Raw genomic sequence first — 17336 nt, forward strand, 5'->3', positions numbered from 1 at the left:
TAATTTTCAAAAGCATAAAATACATACTTGAAAATAGTGTCAAATTTCCTGCTACTTACATTCTGAGGCTAATCACAAAATCAGAGTTATGTTTTCTGTGTTTCCAAAGCATCTTTTTTTGGGGGGGAGTGGGGGCTCACAGGGATTATATAATGTAAGCACTGAGATGTATCACTTTCAGATATGAGAAATGATATTTTCTCTATAAACTAGCCATCTTATTTAAACCAATAAACTATTGTATCAAAAGCAACTATTTTAAGTAAAATATTCAAAGTCAAATGACTGACATAAAAGGAATTTCAAACGTTAAAATATTAGCAAAAAACAAAATTTTAAATAACATTAAAAATAGCTGATTTTTAAGTATTTTCTATGCCTTTGCTTATGAAAGTCAACTTTCTTGAACTACAGGTATTAAAGGCAAAAAACGTGCGATTCTAGTCCTGCTTTACCTCTTAATTAACCACGAATTTGGACAAATTCCCCAATTTCTCAGATCTCATTTTCTAAGCAAACCAGGAACTAGCAAGAAAATACAGAATTCCAGAATTAAAAGGACCCTCGGATAACAGTCCAGCCCTGTCATTTTCACAAATGTGGAAACAGAGGCCTAGAGATTTTAGGGAACTATCCTAAAACTAAACCTAATATCCAAATCCAGTACTTATGCCTTGAAACAGCTATGAATTTAAAAAGGAGTTATTCTTTAAACACAAAGAGAGCTACTGATTCATTCATTACCAAGAGAAGCACAATGAAAACAAAAGCTCTTAATTGGACCTTTTGAGATCACTAAATAGACTATCTACATGGCTGGACAGATTAAATGTAAACCCAAGTGTTTCTGCACTATGTGCTATAGTAACCAAGTTAATTATCACATAGAAATTTATTATTAGCACTGCTATTAAACTTTAGGGTTCCACAGAAATATGAAGGGTGAAAAGATTCATAGGCTTCACTCTGCACTTGCCAGATCTAATTTTTCTTTGTCTGAAATTTCTCTTGAAATTTCTATTGGTTCTTCAAGGAGAATTTCAGTTTTAAAAACTAAGATCAATCAATATTGTATAATTGTATAATACAAACAAAAAAGTCAATGAGTACTTTTTACTATAGTAAGATATGCAAATCTTCATTCTATAACCTGTTAAAGCAACACATACAACTCACACTATTCTAAGAATATTGATAACATATTTCTATCTGCATCAATTACTATACTGATAGTTTGGATAGACTTTAAAAAGTGAAAATACTCTTGACTTTGAGACAAATGCCCACTTTTAAGAATGACTAAGCTTCTTCTCTTAACAAGAAATCCTATCAAAGCAAGTTGACTAGAAATTCTTACTACTCATGAGGAATGCATACTAAAGACCTCAAAGAAAATCTAAGAAAAGAAGATTTTGATGTTTCTTCCCTCTGCTTTTCTTTTAGGTGGTATGATCAAAGATATCTGATCCTAATTTACATATTTTAAAGTTTATAAATGAAAATAAGCATGTAACATCAAGCTGCCCACAACAAAGCTTAAAATTCTATAACAACAAAAACAAAACACCCTCCGAAAATATATCATCATTGTTTAAACTTCAAAGGGTAAACTAGGAAGGTATCTTAATCTGTATTTCTAAGTCAAGCGAAGCATAACTGCTCAGGCTGGTTACTGCTGGAAATGCACTTTCATGCCCTAACATATCTGCTTCTCACTGCATCCCTTAGGGCAGAAATTATTAATCCCATTTTAAAGGCTCAGAGAGTTTACAATACCCATCCAAGGTTGTATGCTTTGTAAATCTAAGAATTAAAACACACACTTAAATTCTATGAAGGATGGATCAAGAGTAAAAAGCCTAGCAACAAGAGAAATAGTACTTCCTAGGATAGCTTGTAGACCCACTTAATGGAATGGCAGGTTTATGAGCTGTAGTTGGGATATAAAGATTGGAAAGATTCAGTGGAGTCCAATTTTATGGGTCCTAAATACTGACTCAGAAGGTAAATTATCTTCAATAAATAGTAAAAAGCATCCAGGGATTTTTGAATAGGGTGTGTTATGAGGAAGAAGAATTAAACCTACAACAAAGGGCAGAAAAAACATTTACTGAGCACCCACTAGCATGGTTCCATGCAATTTATATTATAAAAGCCTGGAGAGATGAAAGGCACATGAGTTGATAAAGGCTGATTTACACAGTAATTTAAAAAATCCCTCAATTCTATACTGAAAAATCATAATTTAGGGGATGTAAAAATAGCGCAGTCTAATCAAAATTTATTATCTTACTAATAAGACAAAACAACACTGATGATCTAAACATCAGGGAGTATTCAATGTTTAAAAATAGCCTTACCTTAGATCAGGTGATTCGGCCCTCCCATATCGATCCTGCCACTTCCCAACGCTTGAATTGGCTTTTCTGGAGGCAGTACTTGTCTGAGACTGAGAAGAGGTGCTGTTTCTGGTGAGATAAATTTTCTATGTTTTTTCTTATATAATGTTGTCTCTGACCCCCCCTTGTTCCGGTTTTTGGTTTTTTTTCCTTGGCATGCTTTTTCTAAAATCCTTTAGCATGTTCCTAGAGTATCATTATCTCTAGTATCATCAAGTCACATAAAATACTTGCTGTGGTACTAAGTCGGCTCGTGATATTTAAATATAGCTGTATTATCAACATTTTATTAACTCTAAATATTTTTAGAAATATTTTTCAACATAGACGGTATGATGTCAAAATGCAGAAATGGGAAAAGAACCAAGGGCTTACTTCAGATTATATTATCAAGAAATAAATTTCTATGCTTTCATGAATAACATTAATTTCTGCAGTTTCACAAAATCTTATTTGAAATTGGTATTTCTTTCCCTATAATCTTCAATAATAGGTGTAAGTATTGTTAGGGTAACCAGTTAACAGTAACATTCTCATTTGTTTCATAAAAACCTGCACTAATATGTATTTCATAAAAATTCCAGTTCAAAATAATTTAACTCTTTCAAAGTAAAATTCTAAAGAAAATTAATTTTATCCCTAGTGACTTATAACATAAAAAGTTCAGCTATTTACCCTCTTGCCAATCCTCTAAAGGACTAATAAGCAATTTTCAAAGCAATAGGAAAAATATGTATACTTATGTATCTGCTTATTTAGGTAAAAAAAAAAATTAAGTCAGTAAGAATGGAGAAAAAGAAATGCTAATATTAAATATAAACAGGCACAATGGATCAAATTATATTTTAAATGATTAGCCACTCTGAAGGAAACTTTCAAACACAACAGTTTGACTATATATCTTCAGTCTAAAAAAAAAGTTGCAAAGATATCTTGAACTCTAATGAGTTTTTTGTAATGGTAGGTATAGAAATTCTACTAATCTATTTTGTGTGTATTTTAAGATGAAGCCAATGGGTATGTATAGTGAAGTTGATGGAACCTGGTTTTTCACTGTGGGAAAAGGTAGGTGCAATATGGAATAGAGAAAGGGAAGGAGAACTCTGTGGTGTCAAACTAGAAGTAAAAGAAACAATAGGGTTGCATGATTAAAATTTTATAAATAGAATATACATACGGCAATTTCCTATTGAAATTGTTTGTTCTTTCCTAGCTCTGGGTGCTGAAGAGACCTGGAATGGTGACACCCCAATAGCAATGTGCAAAACTAGTGCCAAGATCTTGGTTTCTAATTACCATTTCCCACTAAAAGGCATCAGGGTGCTTCAAGAAATGGCTGCTTCCAGGAAAGTACAAGATAAACCTGGAATGTCTAAATGCCAGAAAGTAAAGAAATCCTCAAAAAAAATTATGGAACATGTCAAAAGGTCACAGGAGCCAGTCTGAAGTTTCCATGGACAAATCTGGAACAATTGGGGCATGAATATGAATTACAGCGTATATAAATCATATATATATATAGTTTTTATAACGCATATACAAATAAGCCATACTTGTAGTTAAGACACACACACACACACACACACACACACACACACACACACACTAAAAATGAATGAGTCTAGCTGATAATAAATAAGTGGGGGAGATGGGAGAGCTCATTTTTAATGTAAAAGACCAACTAATAAATGTAAGAGAAATAACAGAGTCAGATAATCACTATTTGGCAGCCACTACAGTAACTGATTAAAGCAAAAATCATCCATGGATACTACAATTCTTGGCAAGTTCCTAGAGAAACAGGATATTTATGTGGTCTCCTCACAGATTATTTATTAAATACAAAGGGGAAAAACAGTTACTTTGCAATGCAGAAATCCAAAGGACACCACCACAAATAAGTGATTAAAATTATCATCACTAATGGGACAAAGTGACATCATGTACCCACAGGCTGATGCACTGAGGTCACATCACTTGCATAGTATTCCCGCCCCAAAAGCAAAATCTGAAACTGAAACTAATAACAAGGAAACACCAACTAAATAATTGAACTGTACTCGTCAAAATTCCATATCAACAAATATGAAGAATGTCTGAGAAGCTGTCCCAGATTAAAGAAGAATAAAGAGATAAGAAAGTTAATTGCAATGAATAATCCTGGACTGAATCCTAAATCAAGGAGGGAAGAACTTCCATAAATGACATTATTGAAATAATTGACAAAATGTATGGCTTGTATATTACAATACTAATTATTAGATTTTCTGAGTTTGATAACTGTATCCTACGATGACGATTATGTAATGAAATGTCCTTGTTCTTAGGAAATATATGCTGAAGCATTTAGGGGTAAATGGGTAGTATGTCTACAAGTCACATTCAAATGGTTCAGAAAAAACAATTTTTTTGAGAAATTATAAAGCAAATATGGCAAATGTTATTTGGTGATTATGGGTGAATAGTATATAGATGGTCTTTTATACTTTTCTTGAAATTATAAGTCTGAATTTTTATCAAAATAAAAAAATTAAGTGAAAAATAGCATTGAAGGGAACACAACAGGGGCTTCTGGGAGTCATGGTAATATTCTGTTTATTGAGCTATGTGCTAATTACATGGATGTGTTCAGTTTGTGAAAATTTATCAAGCTGTACATTCATGACATAATATGAAAACTTCTAAAAATTAATCAAAACAGTCTGATATATTAAATGTTAACATTTTACTTAAGTATGCCGATTTGCCAGGCAATATAAAAATTTAGAAACCCAACATTTTTACTGATAAAGTACAAAGAAAGTTCTGTGCAAACATACCAAGAGCCAACAATATTAATAAGGCAATCTAAGATTTTAAACAATGGCAATACAGTGGTTAGGTCAGCTGTACTGCTAAATGTCTGCTGTGTAACCTCTATTATGTCTTAGATATTCCTGTCTCCTGTCTTCTTCCTAAAGTCAATAAAATTCTACTTTTAAAGACGTCTCTCTAATCTCCATAAAAATAAATAAGAAAACCACAAATATTGATTTAGGAAAATACTTCACAATCACCGAAAAGTATTCTTTTAATCAAGTGAAGCTAAATTCAGAAAACAAACTTTCTTAATGAAAAATGGGTACTGTTCTTTATCTCCAAAAGTGACAATATTAACATGTTGGGTATAGGTTATAGTGTTAATTACTCATTTTTTTTAGTAGTAGTGATGGAACTGCTAGTTTTCTATCATTTCTTTACTTCCTTTTTACTGTCCCTTACCCACCTCTGGCCTCCCAAATCTCCTTATCCATCACTCCTTAGATCCACAGTCCATCATTATAATCATTTCCTCAAGCACACTATCTATCACCTTCCTTGCCCCTCTATCTCTTTGTCATACTTGCCAAGCTCAACCCCTGTTAAATCCAACTCTAGTTACTCTTCATGAATACATGAATACCTGACAAGGGCAAGAGAAACATACCCAAGCAAGGTGAATTATTTTAAACACACGGCCATTAACCTCAAAAAAAGCTGGATATGTATACATATTCTCTCTCCCTGGTTCATCAACTTTTCACTTTACTAACTCATTTCTATCAGCATATAAAATGTTATAATTTCTCCCATCTTGAAAAAAAAAAAGCACTCTTGACTGCACATTTCTCTTCAGGTACTGCCTAGCAATTTTTCCCTAGGCTATTCACCTCCAAATGACTATTTTCAAGCCTTCTCCTCTCTTCTCATTCAATACCCCATTCCCACTATCCTTACTCTCACCAGATAAGCCTACATCCTATGTTGCTGGGAAAAACTGAAGCAGTGAGAATTTGCAGTTGTTCCCATCATCATTATGTACCCACCCACCTTCACCATATCCTGATTCCCTCCTGTTACTACTAGTGAACTGTCCATGGTTCTTCTTCTTAAGGATAAACCCTCCCCTTGCACACCATTCCCATCCCCTTTGACCTTCTTATGGACACTGCTCTAACTCTCCTTCTCACTTCTTGCATCGTCTATTTCCCTACTAGTAACTCATTTTTCTAAGTATACAAACATGCTGTAATTTCTTTCATTTTGAAAAAAAGCATTCATCTGACCCCACATTTTCCTCCAAACACTGTACCACTTCTCTGCCGTCCCAAAGAGAAGGAAAAAAATCCTCAAAAAATTGTCCATATTTTCTCATTCTAATTCCTCTCTTCGCATTTTCTATTGAATCCAGAAAGTCTTTTTATAATCTTCACTTTATACCACTGAATTTGATCCTGGTCAGGGTCACCAATGACCTTTTCATTTTAAAATCCAAAAGTCAATGTCAATATTCTTCTTCTTGATCAGTTGTATTGGATGGTTAATCACTCCTTCCACTTTGAAATGCATCCTTTCCAAGATGCATACTGGGTTTTCCTCCAGCTTCACTAGTCATTTTCTCTACTAGTCTCCTCTCAACTGGCTCATCCCTATTTTTCTGACCTGCAATGAGTGCCCCAAGGCTCTGTCTTCTTACCATTTCTCTATCAGTATTCACCTCTTTTATAATCTAATTCAGTCTCATTTCATACTATTTAAACACTGATCACTCCCAAATTTATATCTCCAGCCCATACTGTTCATCTCTACTCCAGATCCATATATCCACTTCCTAAGGAAATTTTCAATGTGCATGTCTAACAGGCATCTCAATTTTATTGTGTTCTAAACTGAATTCTTGGTGCTCTCCCTGCAAAATCCACTTCTCCTATAGTCTTTTTCCATCTCATATACTAGAGATGTACAGGATCTTTTACATCTTTTGAAATGTATCTATTATCTACTTCTCACCACTGCGCCATTATCACTTTGTTCCAATTGTTACAACCTCCTAACTGGCCTCCCAGTTTCCGCCCTTAATCTCTCTGTAGTCTGATCTTAATAAAGCTGTTAAATTGAGACTTAAAAAACCTAAAGCAGATTATTTTATTCCTGTGCTCAAAATCTGATGGCAACTCCCCAATGACTTCACTTATAGGAAAGCTAAAGCTCTTATATTGGCATAACACTTTACACAATCTGGCCAAAGATATTTAAAAAAAAAAAAAAGGCAGGAGGGGAGTAGAAAAATTGCTATTGATTTTTAAATAGTTTAGCTTAATTATGACAATAGCAAACATCCATAGAGTATTTGCTATGTATGTATCAATGTTCTAAACACTTTATGTAAATTAATCCATTTAATATACATAACTATCCTGTGAGGGAAGCATTATCACTATGTTTTATGGATCAGGAAATGGAAGAACAACATTAGAGGATTTACCCAAGGACACACCTATTAAGCTAGTAACAGCCAGAATTTGAAGTCTGGCTCTAGAGTCCAAGTTCTTAACATCACTCTACACTGTAGAACACCAATTTACACTGCAAACTCAATGAGTGAAAGTGGACCTCTCTTAAAATATGAAAAAATCAAAGAAGAGTACATATTTAAAGGATCAATATTCCTCAGCTATCATAACTTCTTAGCCAAACATTTTATGAAACTGCATTTAGTTTAAATAATGATATTTGGAAATGTCCATGACTAGTAATTGTTAAGATGAGATAGTCGAAAATCCTATGGCTCTGTAACATTTAACTATGGCTGAATATTTCAAGAATCTCTGTTTTCGGGCTAAACTACATGATCCTATAAGGTCTCTTCCTGCATTCGAATATTATGAAATATAATCTCTTACAGCAATTCAAAATTGCAGAATAATAAAATCAAACTGTATAAAATAAATATAAGTAACACAAAAGGTAAATGATCTAGTAATAGTTGGGTTACTGACTTATTTCAGGCTCAGAGAAGTAACTGATTTAAGTCAACTCTATCTAACCCAAGATTAAACAGCTGACATCAAACTTCCCTAGTCTTGTCTTATCCTTTACTATTTTCCTGGTAACAGGCTAGCCATTTGTCATGTTTAAGTTAAAAGGTCATTTGCCAGCAGATGTGCCTTTTACAATTGCTACGTTGTGGAACTCAAAGTTAGGTATTAACACAACAAAAAAAGAAAGAAAAGAAAATGGTTGGAATATGAAAGATTTCCCAAGGTGAAATTTCTACAATCTCTTTTACTAAGATCAATAAAACACATTGAGGTCAATAAATTTACATTTAAGAAAGTTCAATAATTCTTTATATAAGAATAATAAGCACAGAAAACAGCAAGACCATGTTGTAACCACCTCTCCTGAATGTAAGATTGTTGTCTCTATACACAACATGTAATTATATAATGTGCTTACATAGATTTTTTTTAGATGGAAGAGCACTTAGACAAGTTTTTTCACAACTATTTCCTTTTGTACTAAAACAAAGTAGAATGTGCCAGTTTTTTGGTAGCTCATTCAGAGCTTTTTATACTTCATATAGCACTAATACAAGGCAAAAATACCAATGTCTTCAATAAATTGAGTTACAATTGTCTAACTAACCTGCTTGGTGGAAGTCCAGTCTTGAACAAAGAAGGAGGAGAAGTAAACTCAGCTTTTGTAGATGGAAGCGCTGTTTCCTTCTCCGAATTTCCAGTTCTTCCCTGCTGTACCTTAAAAAAAAGGGTTATTAGCTTTTTTAATTTAATAGAACACACAAACATAATACATACATTGAAGATGTTAAAATTTGTAACATTTGATTTGAAATTAAACATGAAGAATGTTTCTTTGCTGAATATTTAATAAAATTAACCTATTTTAGAAGAGCATTTGATGAACCACACCAAAGATGGATTATAGGATCAAAGTGAAAGTGTTCCCAACTATTAAAAGTTCTTATTAATGCACTTGAAAGTCCAATAAAGTGTAACTCTTTAGGACTTTTCCCTCAGATCGCCACAAATAAGTCCAAAATACCTGGTTATGTCTCCATGTTTCAGAGTTCAAGAAAGGCCTTGAAGAATCCCCTTCTATGTTCACTACCCTTATCTAAGAAAACCACCAGTGACCATTTTAGTTAGCCATTCTGACCATTTCTATTCAGAATGTGATTTGCTATAACAAAAATGATAATCAGCTCCTGCACTTCCATACCATTTCTCCTGTTTTCCCACCATCATCAACAGTACCACCATCCTGCCTGTTCTGTGTACCAGCAATCTTGAAGTCAGTCAATCATCTGTCTCCTTAATACCTCTTCTCCTTCTTTATATTCACTTTCAAACCAGTTATCTACCTACTCCATAATTTCTCCCAGGTTTGTCCATCCTTTCTACTTCCATCAGATCATTTGAGTATGATCCAGTTATACTCCTTTAGACTAGTGAAATATCTTCTTTTTGTGCTTTTGCTTTTTTAAAAAAAGATTTTATTGGGGAATTCGGGGAGGGGAACAGCGCTGGGTAATCGGGGAAGGGGAACAGACAAGTTGCTGTCTTTTTGTTTTTCACTCTAGTTGGGGAGGACATTGCTTCACTGGCCCATGTTGGTATTATCATTGCGCTCTTCCCAGGTGAGGCAGATCGGTCGCCAGCCTCTGGACGGCCGCTCACGGCAGCTCTTGGCAGCTCACACCAGCTGCCGGCCGCTCACGCTGGCTGCCGGCCACACACGGTAGCTTATGGCAGCCCACTGCAGTTTCACTGCAGCCTACGCCCTCGCGGGCAACTCACGGGCAGCCCAGCTCCAGGTCGAGCTGTTGTTCACCATTTTAGCTGTAGAGGGCAGTGTCACTGGCCCTCAAGTGGGATCCGAACCCAGGCCCTGCTGCTCAGAGCAAGTGTCCCAAGCCAGCTCTTAACCAACACGCCACTTGGCCAGCCCTGTGCTTTTGCTTTTATACTCACCTTCCTACCTTAAAATTGCCAATAATTTATTAAATTTAAACAAAGTTCAAGTTGCCCTACACTTGAATAACATGACAACACCACATTTTATGCTGAATTTAAATTCTACTGGCCTTGTTCAAACTAAATTTAGCATCAATCTCCTTCCCCGTGAGGCAAAGGCCAAGAGAATCTCAGATACCTTGACTCTGATATATTCAAACAACTAATTCCAGAAGCCATTTACCTCTCAAATAATCATTACATGAGAAAAAGAAACCCTTATTTATATATTTGAGCTAGTATAGTCAGAACTCATATTAATACTGCCAAACCCAATCCCTAATTGGTGCCTCCCTGTAAGTAGGGTTTAACATTGACTTTTTTTTTTTGAAAAAGGGTTTCACTGGGCTGGCTGAGTGGCACGTTGGTTAAGAGCTGGCTTGGAATGCCAGAGGGCCCCGGTTCAGATCCCACATATGAGGGCCAGTGGCACTGCCCTCTACAGCTAAGATGTTGAACAACAGCTCAACCTGGAGCTGGGCTGCCGTGAGTTGCCGGCGACGGCGTAGGCTGTAGCCCCTGCTGCAGTGGGTTGACATGGGCTACCGTGTGTAGCCAGCAGCCAGCGTGAGCGGCCAGCAGCCGCCTTGAGCGGCCGTCCAGAAGCTGGCGACTGATCTGCCTCACCCGGGAAAAGCACAATGATGCTGCCAACTTGGGCCAGTGAAGCAACGTCCTCCACAACTAGACTGAAGAACAAAACTATAGCAACTTGTCTGTTCCCCTTCCCCCAATTCCCCAGCGCTGTTCCCATCCCCCAATTCCCCAATAAAAATCTTTTAAAAAAAAAAATCCATTTAAAAGGCACTGATCCTAATGAGGAATGATGAGGATTAGTATTAAGACAATGAAGATAGGAAGAAATGAATTTGATAGACATGTGACAGGTAAAATTGACTGAATAGGGAAATAAACATCACTCACTCATCAAACATTTACTAAATATTAATTATGTATCAGAAGCTGAGACTACACAGAGAAATACAACAAAATCCCAAACCATAGGAAAAGATAGACACACAAACAACCAGAGCAATATAATAAACACTATGAAAAAAATATCTATGGGATAAAAGATGCTATGAGAACACAGAAAAAGAAAGGCATTACTCTTCCTGGGGATGTCACGAATACCCAGAGTTGACACTATGATCTCAACTGTTCCCCTGAGCTCCCAGTAATATATACCCAATTTCTTACATGTCTAATAAGCATCTCAAACTTACCATGGCCAAAACAAAGCTACTGATTTCTCACTATCCCCCAATCTGATCCTAAGTCTTTCCCATACAAGTAAACAGTACTATCATTTACAAGTTGCTCAAGAAAAAAATCCTAGCAATTTTCCAATACATATGGACATCCAATGTCAACTTTAGCTTCACAGTATATACCTAATTCAACCACTTACCATGTCCACTCCTGAGACCCAAGACAAATCCATTCCACATTTCAACTGTTCTACTAAATTGTCTTTCTGCTGTGATCTCACCTTTCTAAAATCCATCCTTTGTACACAGCCAAAGCAATCTTATAAAAGTGTAAATCAACCCATGTCTCTTCCTTGCTCAAAATTCTCTAACAGATTCCCAACGCACACAGAATAAAAGCTAAACTTCTTTTAATGGCCTACAAGGATTTACATAGTATGGGCCCTGCATACTTCTCCCATCTTGTTTTCCTCCCCTACTTATCTTTACTATGCCGTCACTATGGCCTTTGTTTTTGCTCTTTTTAACACATAAGTTCCTCCTTGAGGGCTTTTGCACTAGATTTTCTTCCTGCTTGGAATATTTTCTTTCCAGATCTTCTCATGGCTACCTCTTTCTAATAATTCAAGTATTGTTTAAATGTCTCCTTGGAGTGACTTTCTCTGACCATTTCCAAACAATCTCTATCACATTACCATTTTGTATCTCTCAGTATCATTATCTGAAGTTATTTATTGTTGTATGTTTATTTTGCTGCCACTGTAACAGAATCTTTGAAAACAATTTACTTATCAAATTTCTTTTTAGATATTGTTTTGTTTATAATGTTAAATTTTTATAAATAATGCTATGAAGGGCAACTGATGGAAATTTCACAAATTAATTTAAGTTTTGGTACACTGGTAGCATAATTTGGGTAAATATTTAGTGTCTCAAGGTTACAGGTTTTATTCAACTTTTGTTTGGATATGTAAGATCTAACATGAATTTGTTTTAGAAAATCAGTCATGGTGTCTTATAGTCATTTCTTAAAACATTAGATCATGTGAAAAAAATAGTCTGTGCTCTGATTAAACAAATTTTGAGTGTAATCCTGAGTACAATATCTGAAGACAAACAAGTAGATAATGATAATGCAAGGTAATTAGGAGGGTTGCTAAAATGGTGAGGATTTTCTGAATTGTTTAATATAATGAACATATTATGAAAAAATTAAGGAGAAAAGGAAACTTTTAGGAAACAAGCAATTTTTACATGTTTTAAAATGTACCTTGTCTTCCTGATACCTTTTCTTACTTTTCTTTCATCTTTCTCCCATCCCTCTTTCTTTTTTTTCCTTTTCCATTTTTCTTCTCCAACCCAACATTTATTACATGTTAAGGTGAAAAAAGTGAAAGTAGGAAGCCACATTAAATTATCACAACTTTGTTTCAACCCACACGAACAAAAAAATTGGGAAAGCAACAAAACTTAAGACTTTGAAGCATGAAAAATTAGTAACTGACTAGGCAGACCAAAGAAACCCGAATCCTAAATCAGCAATGAGAAAGCAAAGACAATTGATTTTCATGGCAGGATTCCAAAAGGTCCAAGAACTGACATTTAAATCAGCCAAGTTATAAATCCTCTGGGTAGGATACTGAAATGTCTTCTTTGAAAAATCAGATTATCACATAAAAAAAAAAGTTAAAAACAACTTAAAGATACTGACATCAGGGACTACGAAAAAAGCTTAGCCCCACAGTAAAGCCTACAGTCAGCAAGTTCTATTCATATGCAGAGAAGTTCCAACCACCTTTTTGATGGCCCATTCTTGCCTGAGTGAATAGCCAAGGATCAACAATTGAGAAAAGGTCAGTCAGAAGACAAAAACAACAAACTTCCAGAGGGGGAAAAATCATCTATGCATCTGTGTGCACGTGTGTGCATATAATGACATAAAAATGTTTAAGAGAAGGTTGTGGTCAATTTTTTCTTACACATACATGTTACCCATTTCCACTACTCACTCCTCTCGTGCCCCTCAACTCAAATTACATAATTACACAATTATTTTTGGACCCGTATGACTTTATTTTTATACCTATTAAACTTTATCTCCTTTCATTTCACTAAAAAACCAAAACCAAAATCCTATTTATATTTAAGTATATAAAAGACTAAGAATGTCAAAATGCTGATAATCGTTGAGGCACTATAACAAACACATGGAGGTCCACTTGTTCTATCAATTGTTAGTATATTTGAAAATTTACTTAATGAAAAGTAAAAAAAGTTATTTTAAAGAAGTTGACGGGTTGCTTCTCTCTCACCTAAGGATGAAAAAGAGCATCTTTGCAGTAGATACAAGTATGAAAAGTACTTAAATTATGATTCTTAAATCTGTTCCTTTGCCCATCCAGCAGCATAAGTTCAGATCCTTGTTCATGTCATTCCGACAGTACTACAACAGTTCCCTACCTGATCTCTGTCTTCCTTTTCTCCTTCTTACATTAGCATACCCTGGTGCCAGTTCTTTTTCTAAAAACCAGATTTGCTGATGCTATTCTCCTACTCAAGAACTTTCAGATGGCTTCCTAGTGCCTACAAAAATGTCTGCAGGCTAGTTCAAGATTAAGGTCTTTATCATTATGGCCCCGTTTCTACCATTTCTAGGCTTCTCTCCAATCGTATCTCTCATCCACCCTAACTCTCTTTTCATGCTGTCTGGTTTTGCTCATATTGCTCTCTGACCACAATGTTCTTCCCCTCTCCTACTAATGAAAACATCTTTCAATTATTACCTCCCATTCGAATCCTTCTAGATTCTGCAATATAGGATCACCCAGTCTCTCTTCTGAACTCTGTACTGCACTTTGTCAATATCACCAACATAACATTTGTCACACTATATTGTGGTTAGTTCACATGTACATGTCATTCAGATCATGAACTCCTTATCTTACTACAGCATCTAACACAGTGCTTGGCACACTGGAGGTGCTCAGATCTTTCTCAGCAATCCTAATCATTCTAGTTCAAATGGGGGACCAGCTTGGACTTTCTATATCCAACCATACCACACACTGTGGTTGGAACAGTGTTAACTTAGTATAAGTCACTCTCCTGCTCAGAAATAGGCAGTAACTCCTCCAACTAATACTCCGTTTGTAGGCTTTCTACAATAGAATTGAACCACACCCTACAAAGCCATTACGCTCTATTCCTTTCCAAAAAGAACTCTGATCCAGTATGGATAATTTCTTAAATAATCCTCTCATTAACTTCCACTCAATAAAAACATTAAGTTTCTTTGCCCAAGCCATTTCCTCAATCTACAATAATTTTTCTTCTCTTCTCCACACTCTCAAGACTGATTAAAATGCATATGCTTTTTCTACTATTGCAGCCCACTTTAGACTTTAAAAAACAACACAGAAATAAAAGAACCTATATATAGCGCTCAATGTAATTTTGAATCCCAAAGTAATTTCTAAATAACTGTCATTTCTCCAACTTCTACAGCATTTTGTCTTAAAACATTCATTTTGGCACTTCATACCTAAAAAATGTACCTCTGCATATTTGGGATACCAATTATATCTTTATAATTTTTTTGTATTCTCCAAGAGTTGCAGAATAGGTAATAAAACATAACACTTCTTGAAAGTACCACAGAAATCTGAACAAGGATGTTTCTTAAATTTAAAGTGACAGAAACTTCTCTGAAATTGAATGTAAATCAAACTGCAGCCTAAAAATATCAGTGCTCCCACACACCATTAGTTGCAGATTTTGACCAATATCAATTAAATATATCCTATAGACCACAATATATGTAAAGAAAAAATGTAAGCCACACATTAAAATACACACCCTATTTACTTCTAACAGATGAGTAATATTTAACCACATTAGCGAGGCAAGAAAAACCACATTTCACCCATCAATCTTAAGTCTTTATTCATTCAGAATCAAATAAATCAGAATGGAACATGACCTCCTCTTATACAATCAAAAGAAACTTCAAAAATAATTTTTCAATAGACAATGTGTATATTTTTAAAAATACTCATTTACAATGGCTACCTTCAGTAAGCAACCAGCCCTTAGGAGTTTCTTTTTATTTTTTAGTTTTAGAAGCCTACTGCAAAAAGACAAAGTATAACAGAAGCTGGAAGTTTTCAAAGGAAATCCTCCTTAGAAGAAAATACAAAGCCTCACTGCAAACGAACTATTTCATCAAGACAACTTCTTAATCTAGTCATTGTAATCATGTGTAACAATATAGTCAATGCCTAAATAAGTAGATATCACCAAAAAGAACCTGATGACCATTTAAAATAGGATAGACATCATCACACACTTTCAAAATATTTACAGCAAAACAAGAACCAAATACTTACCCAAAGTAGGATGTAAATTAAAATTAAATTCTGTATACAGAACTGTGTCCAGCAGAGCAGCCACATCTGCGGATATAGCACATGCATCGCATAAGGCAGTCTTTTGGTGGACAGGGCTGCAGTCCCAAAAGGGGCACAGAAAAGTTCCTGACCACAGAAGGTCCCTGAATATACAAACCAATCTAAAAGGCACTCCCAGTTTTCATCCCAGTGTCATTCAATACAAGAGTTAAGAATTAAGGTAAAGAAAGAAGAGTACACCATCAGGTTTTGAGACGAGTTTATAGGTTGCTGTGTATTACAGAAGAATGAAAACATATTATTCTTTGGACTGGATCTCTGGACACAAGGAATAGAGAAGCTGGAAGTCAGACTTGATACCCAAGTGGTAGTATCAATCTGCAAGTCCCTCACTGAACCTACTCCTTTTAAGTATTAATTAAAAAAATCAATGGCTTTGTCCTATTTTGTTGAGTTTTTCTTAGGGACTCTCAAAGGGTGCCTAAGTTTCTTGAGATATCTTAAACTACATCAATGTCAGTGTCATACAGGTAATAAGCCATCTTCCTTACCATCTTTAAAAAGAAAATTAGGAAAAATAAGTCTCCAGTTCTGATAAAGATTATAGCATGATCTATCTACAGTGAGAGCTTAGCCTGTTGGCATGAACTTTTACATCCTACAAACAAACATACTATGACTCAAAATAAAATCACAACATATAGCAAGAATAGTTTTACTTGGCATTTGTTAGTATAATAGGCTATAAATTCACATGCTTGCAAAAGTGGAGATAAAACAATAATCAGCAAATTTGTAAGTCACCAGGAAGCTGAAGGTTTGGAAAAAAAGGTAGCTATTTCCACTTTAATCTCATTCCTTGAGTAGTGGTATGGGAGCAGACTCAAGAACAAAAAATGAGAGCAACCAAGGATAATTTACTAAAATTCACCTTAAAAAGATTGAATCTGCCATCTTGGATCTCTGCACCTGGTGTAACTTCCATAGTACAGTCTTCGGCCTAAGTTAAATAACATATTCCCCATTAAGATACCACATAATTTTTAATTGATAGGCCATATAAAGACAAACTAGCTGTGGCTAGTCTGTGACTTGAAACTAAGAACATCAGAAAATCATTAATATGAAACTCTGAAAGGGAAGGAAGGGAGAAAAACAAACATGGTAAAAAAAAAAAATGGAACTTTTAAACTACTATATAGTGTTTAATCACCTTTACAGGGAAAAAGTTTTTTATTTGGGAAGTAAAATTGGGACAGTAGAAAAGGCTGGGTTATTTTGGAATATTTACTAATTACCGTAATTTTATTTGTAGTAGAGGTAACTGGTATAACTTCAAGTCCCATTCGTATCCTCTTTTGTTTTTCACAGTAAGCTTTCCAGGTATCTTCATTAAACCCATAATTAAAATAATCAGAAAGATCAGCACCTAAAGATAAAACACACTTTTAGTGTACAAATATATCAATTCTATTTTTATGCAGC

General features: G+C 35.0%; 1 protein-coding gene across 13 annotated transcripts in view; it reads right to left on the bottom strand.

Moving 5' to 3' along the window:
• FIP1L1 (factor interacting with PAPOLA and CPSF1) overlaps window positions 1-17336 on the bottom strand; it is a 65981-nt gene that overhangs the window by 37546 nt on the left and 11099 nt on the right. For 4 of the 13 annotated variants that reach the window (XM_019640809.1, XM_019640811.1, XM_019640812.1 and 1 more), the window contains 4 exons: window positions 17150-17280; window positions 16783-16851; window positions 8847-8956; window positions 2361-2468 (listed from right to left, as the gene is read on the bottom strand). In XM_019640809.1, the coding sequence (XP_019496354.1) occupies window positions 2361-2468; window positions 8847-8956; window positions 16783-16851; window positions 17150-17280 (418 nt within the window). The remainder of the gene's footprint in view (window positions 1-2360; window positions 2469-8846; window positions 8957-16782; window positions 16852-17149; window positions 17281-17336) is intronic. The other 9 variants (XM_019640821.1, XM_019640819.1, XM_019640820.1 and 6 more) reach the window with 5 other exon arrangements.

This window comes from Hipposideros armiger, unplaced genomic scaffold, assembly GCF_001890085.2.
Source record: "Hipposideros armiger isolate ML-2016 unplaced genomic scaffold, ASM189008v1 scaffold_53, whole genome shotgun sequence".
Taxonomy (NCBI): domain Eukaryota; kingdom Metazoa; phylum Chordata; class Mammalia; order Chiroptera; family Hipposideridae; genus Hipposideros; species Hipposideros armiger.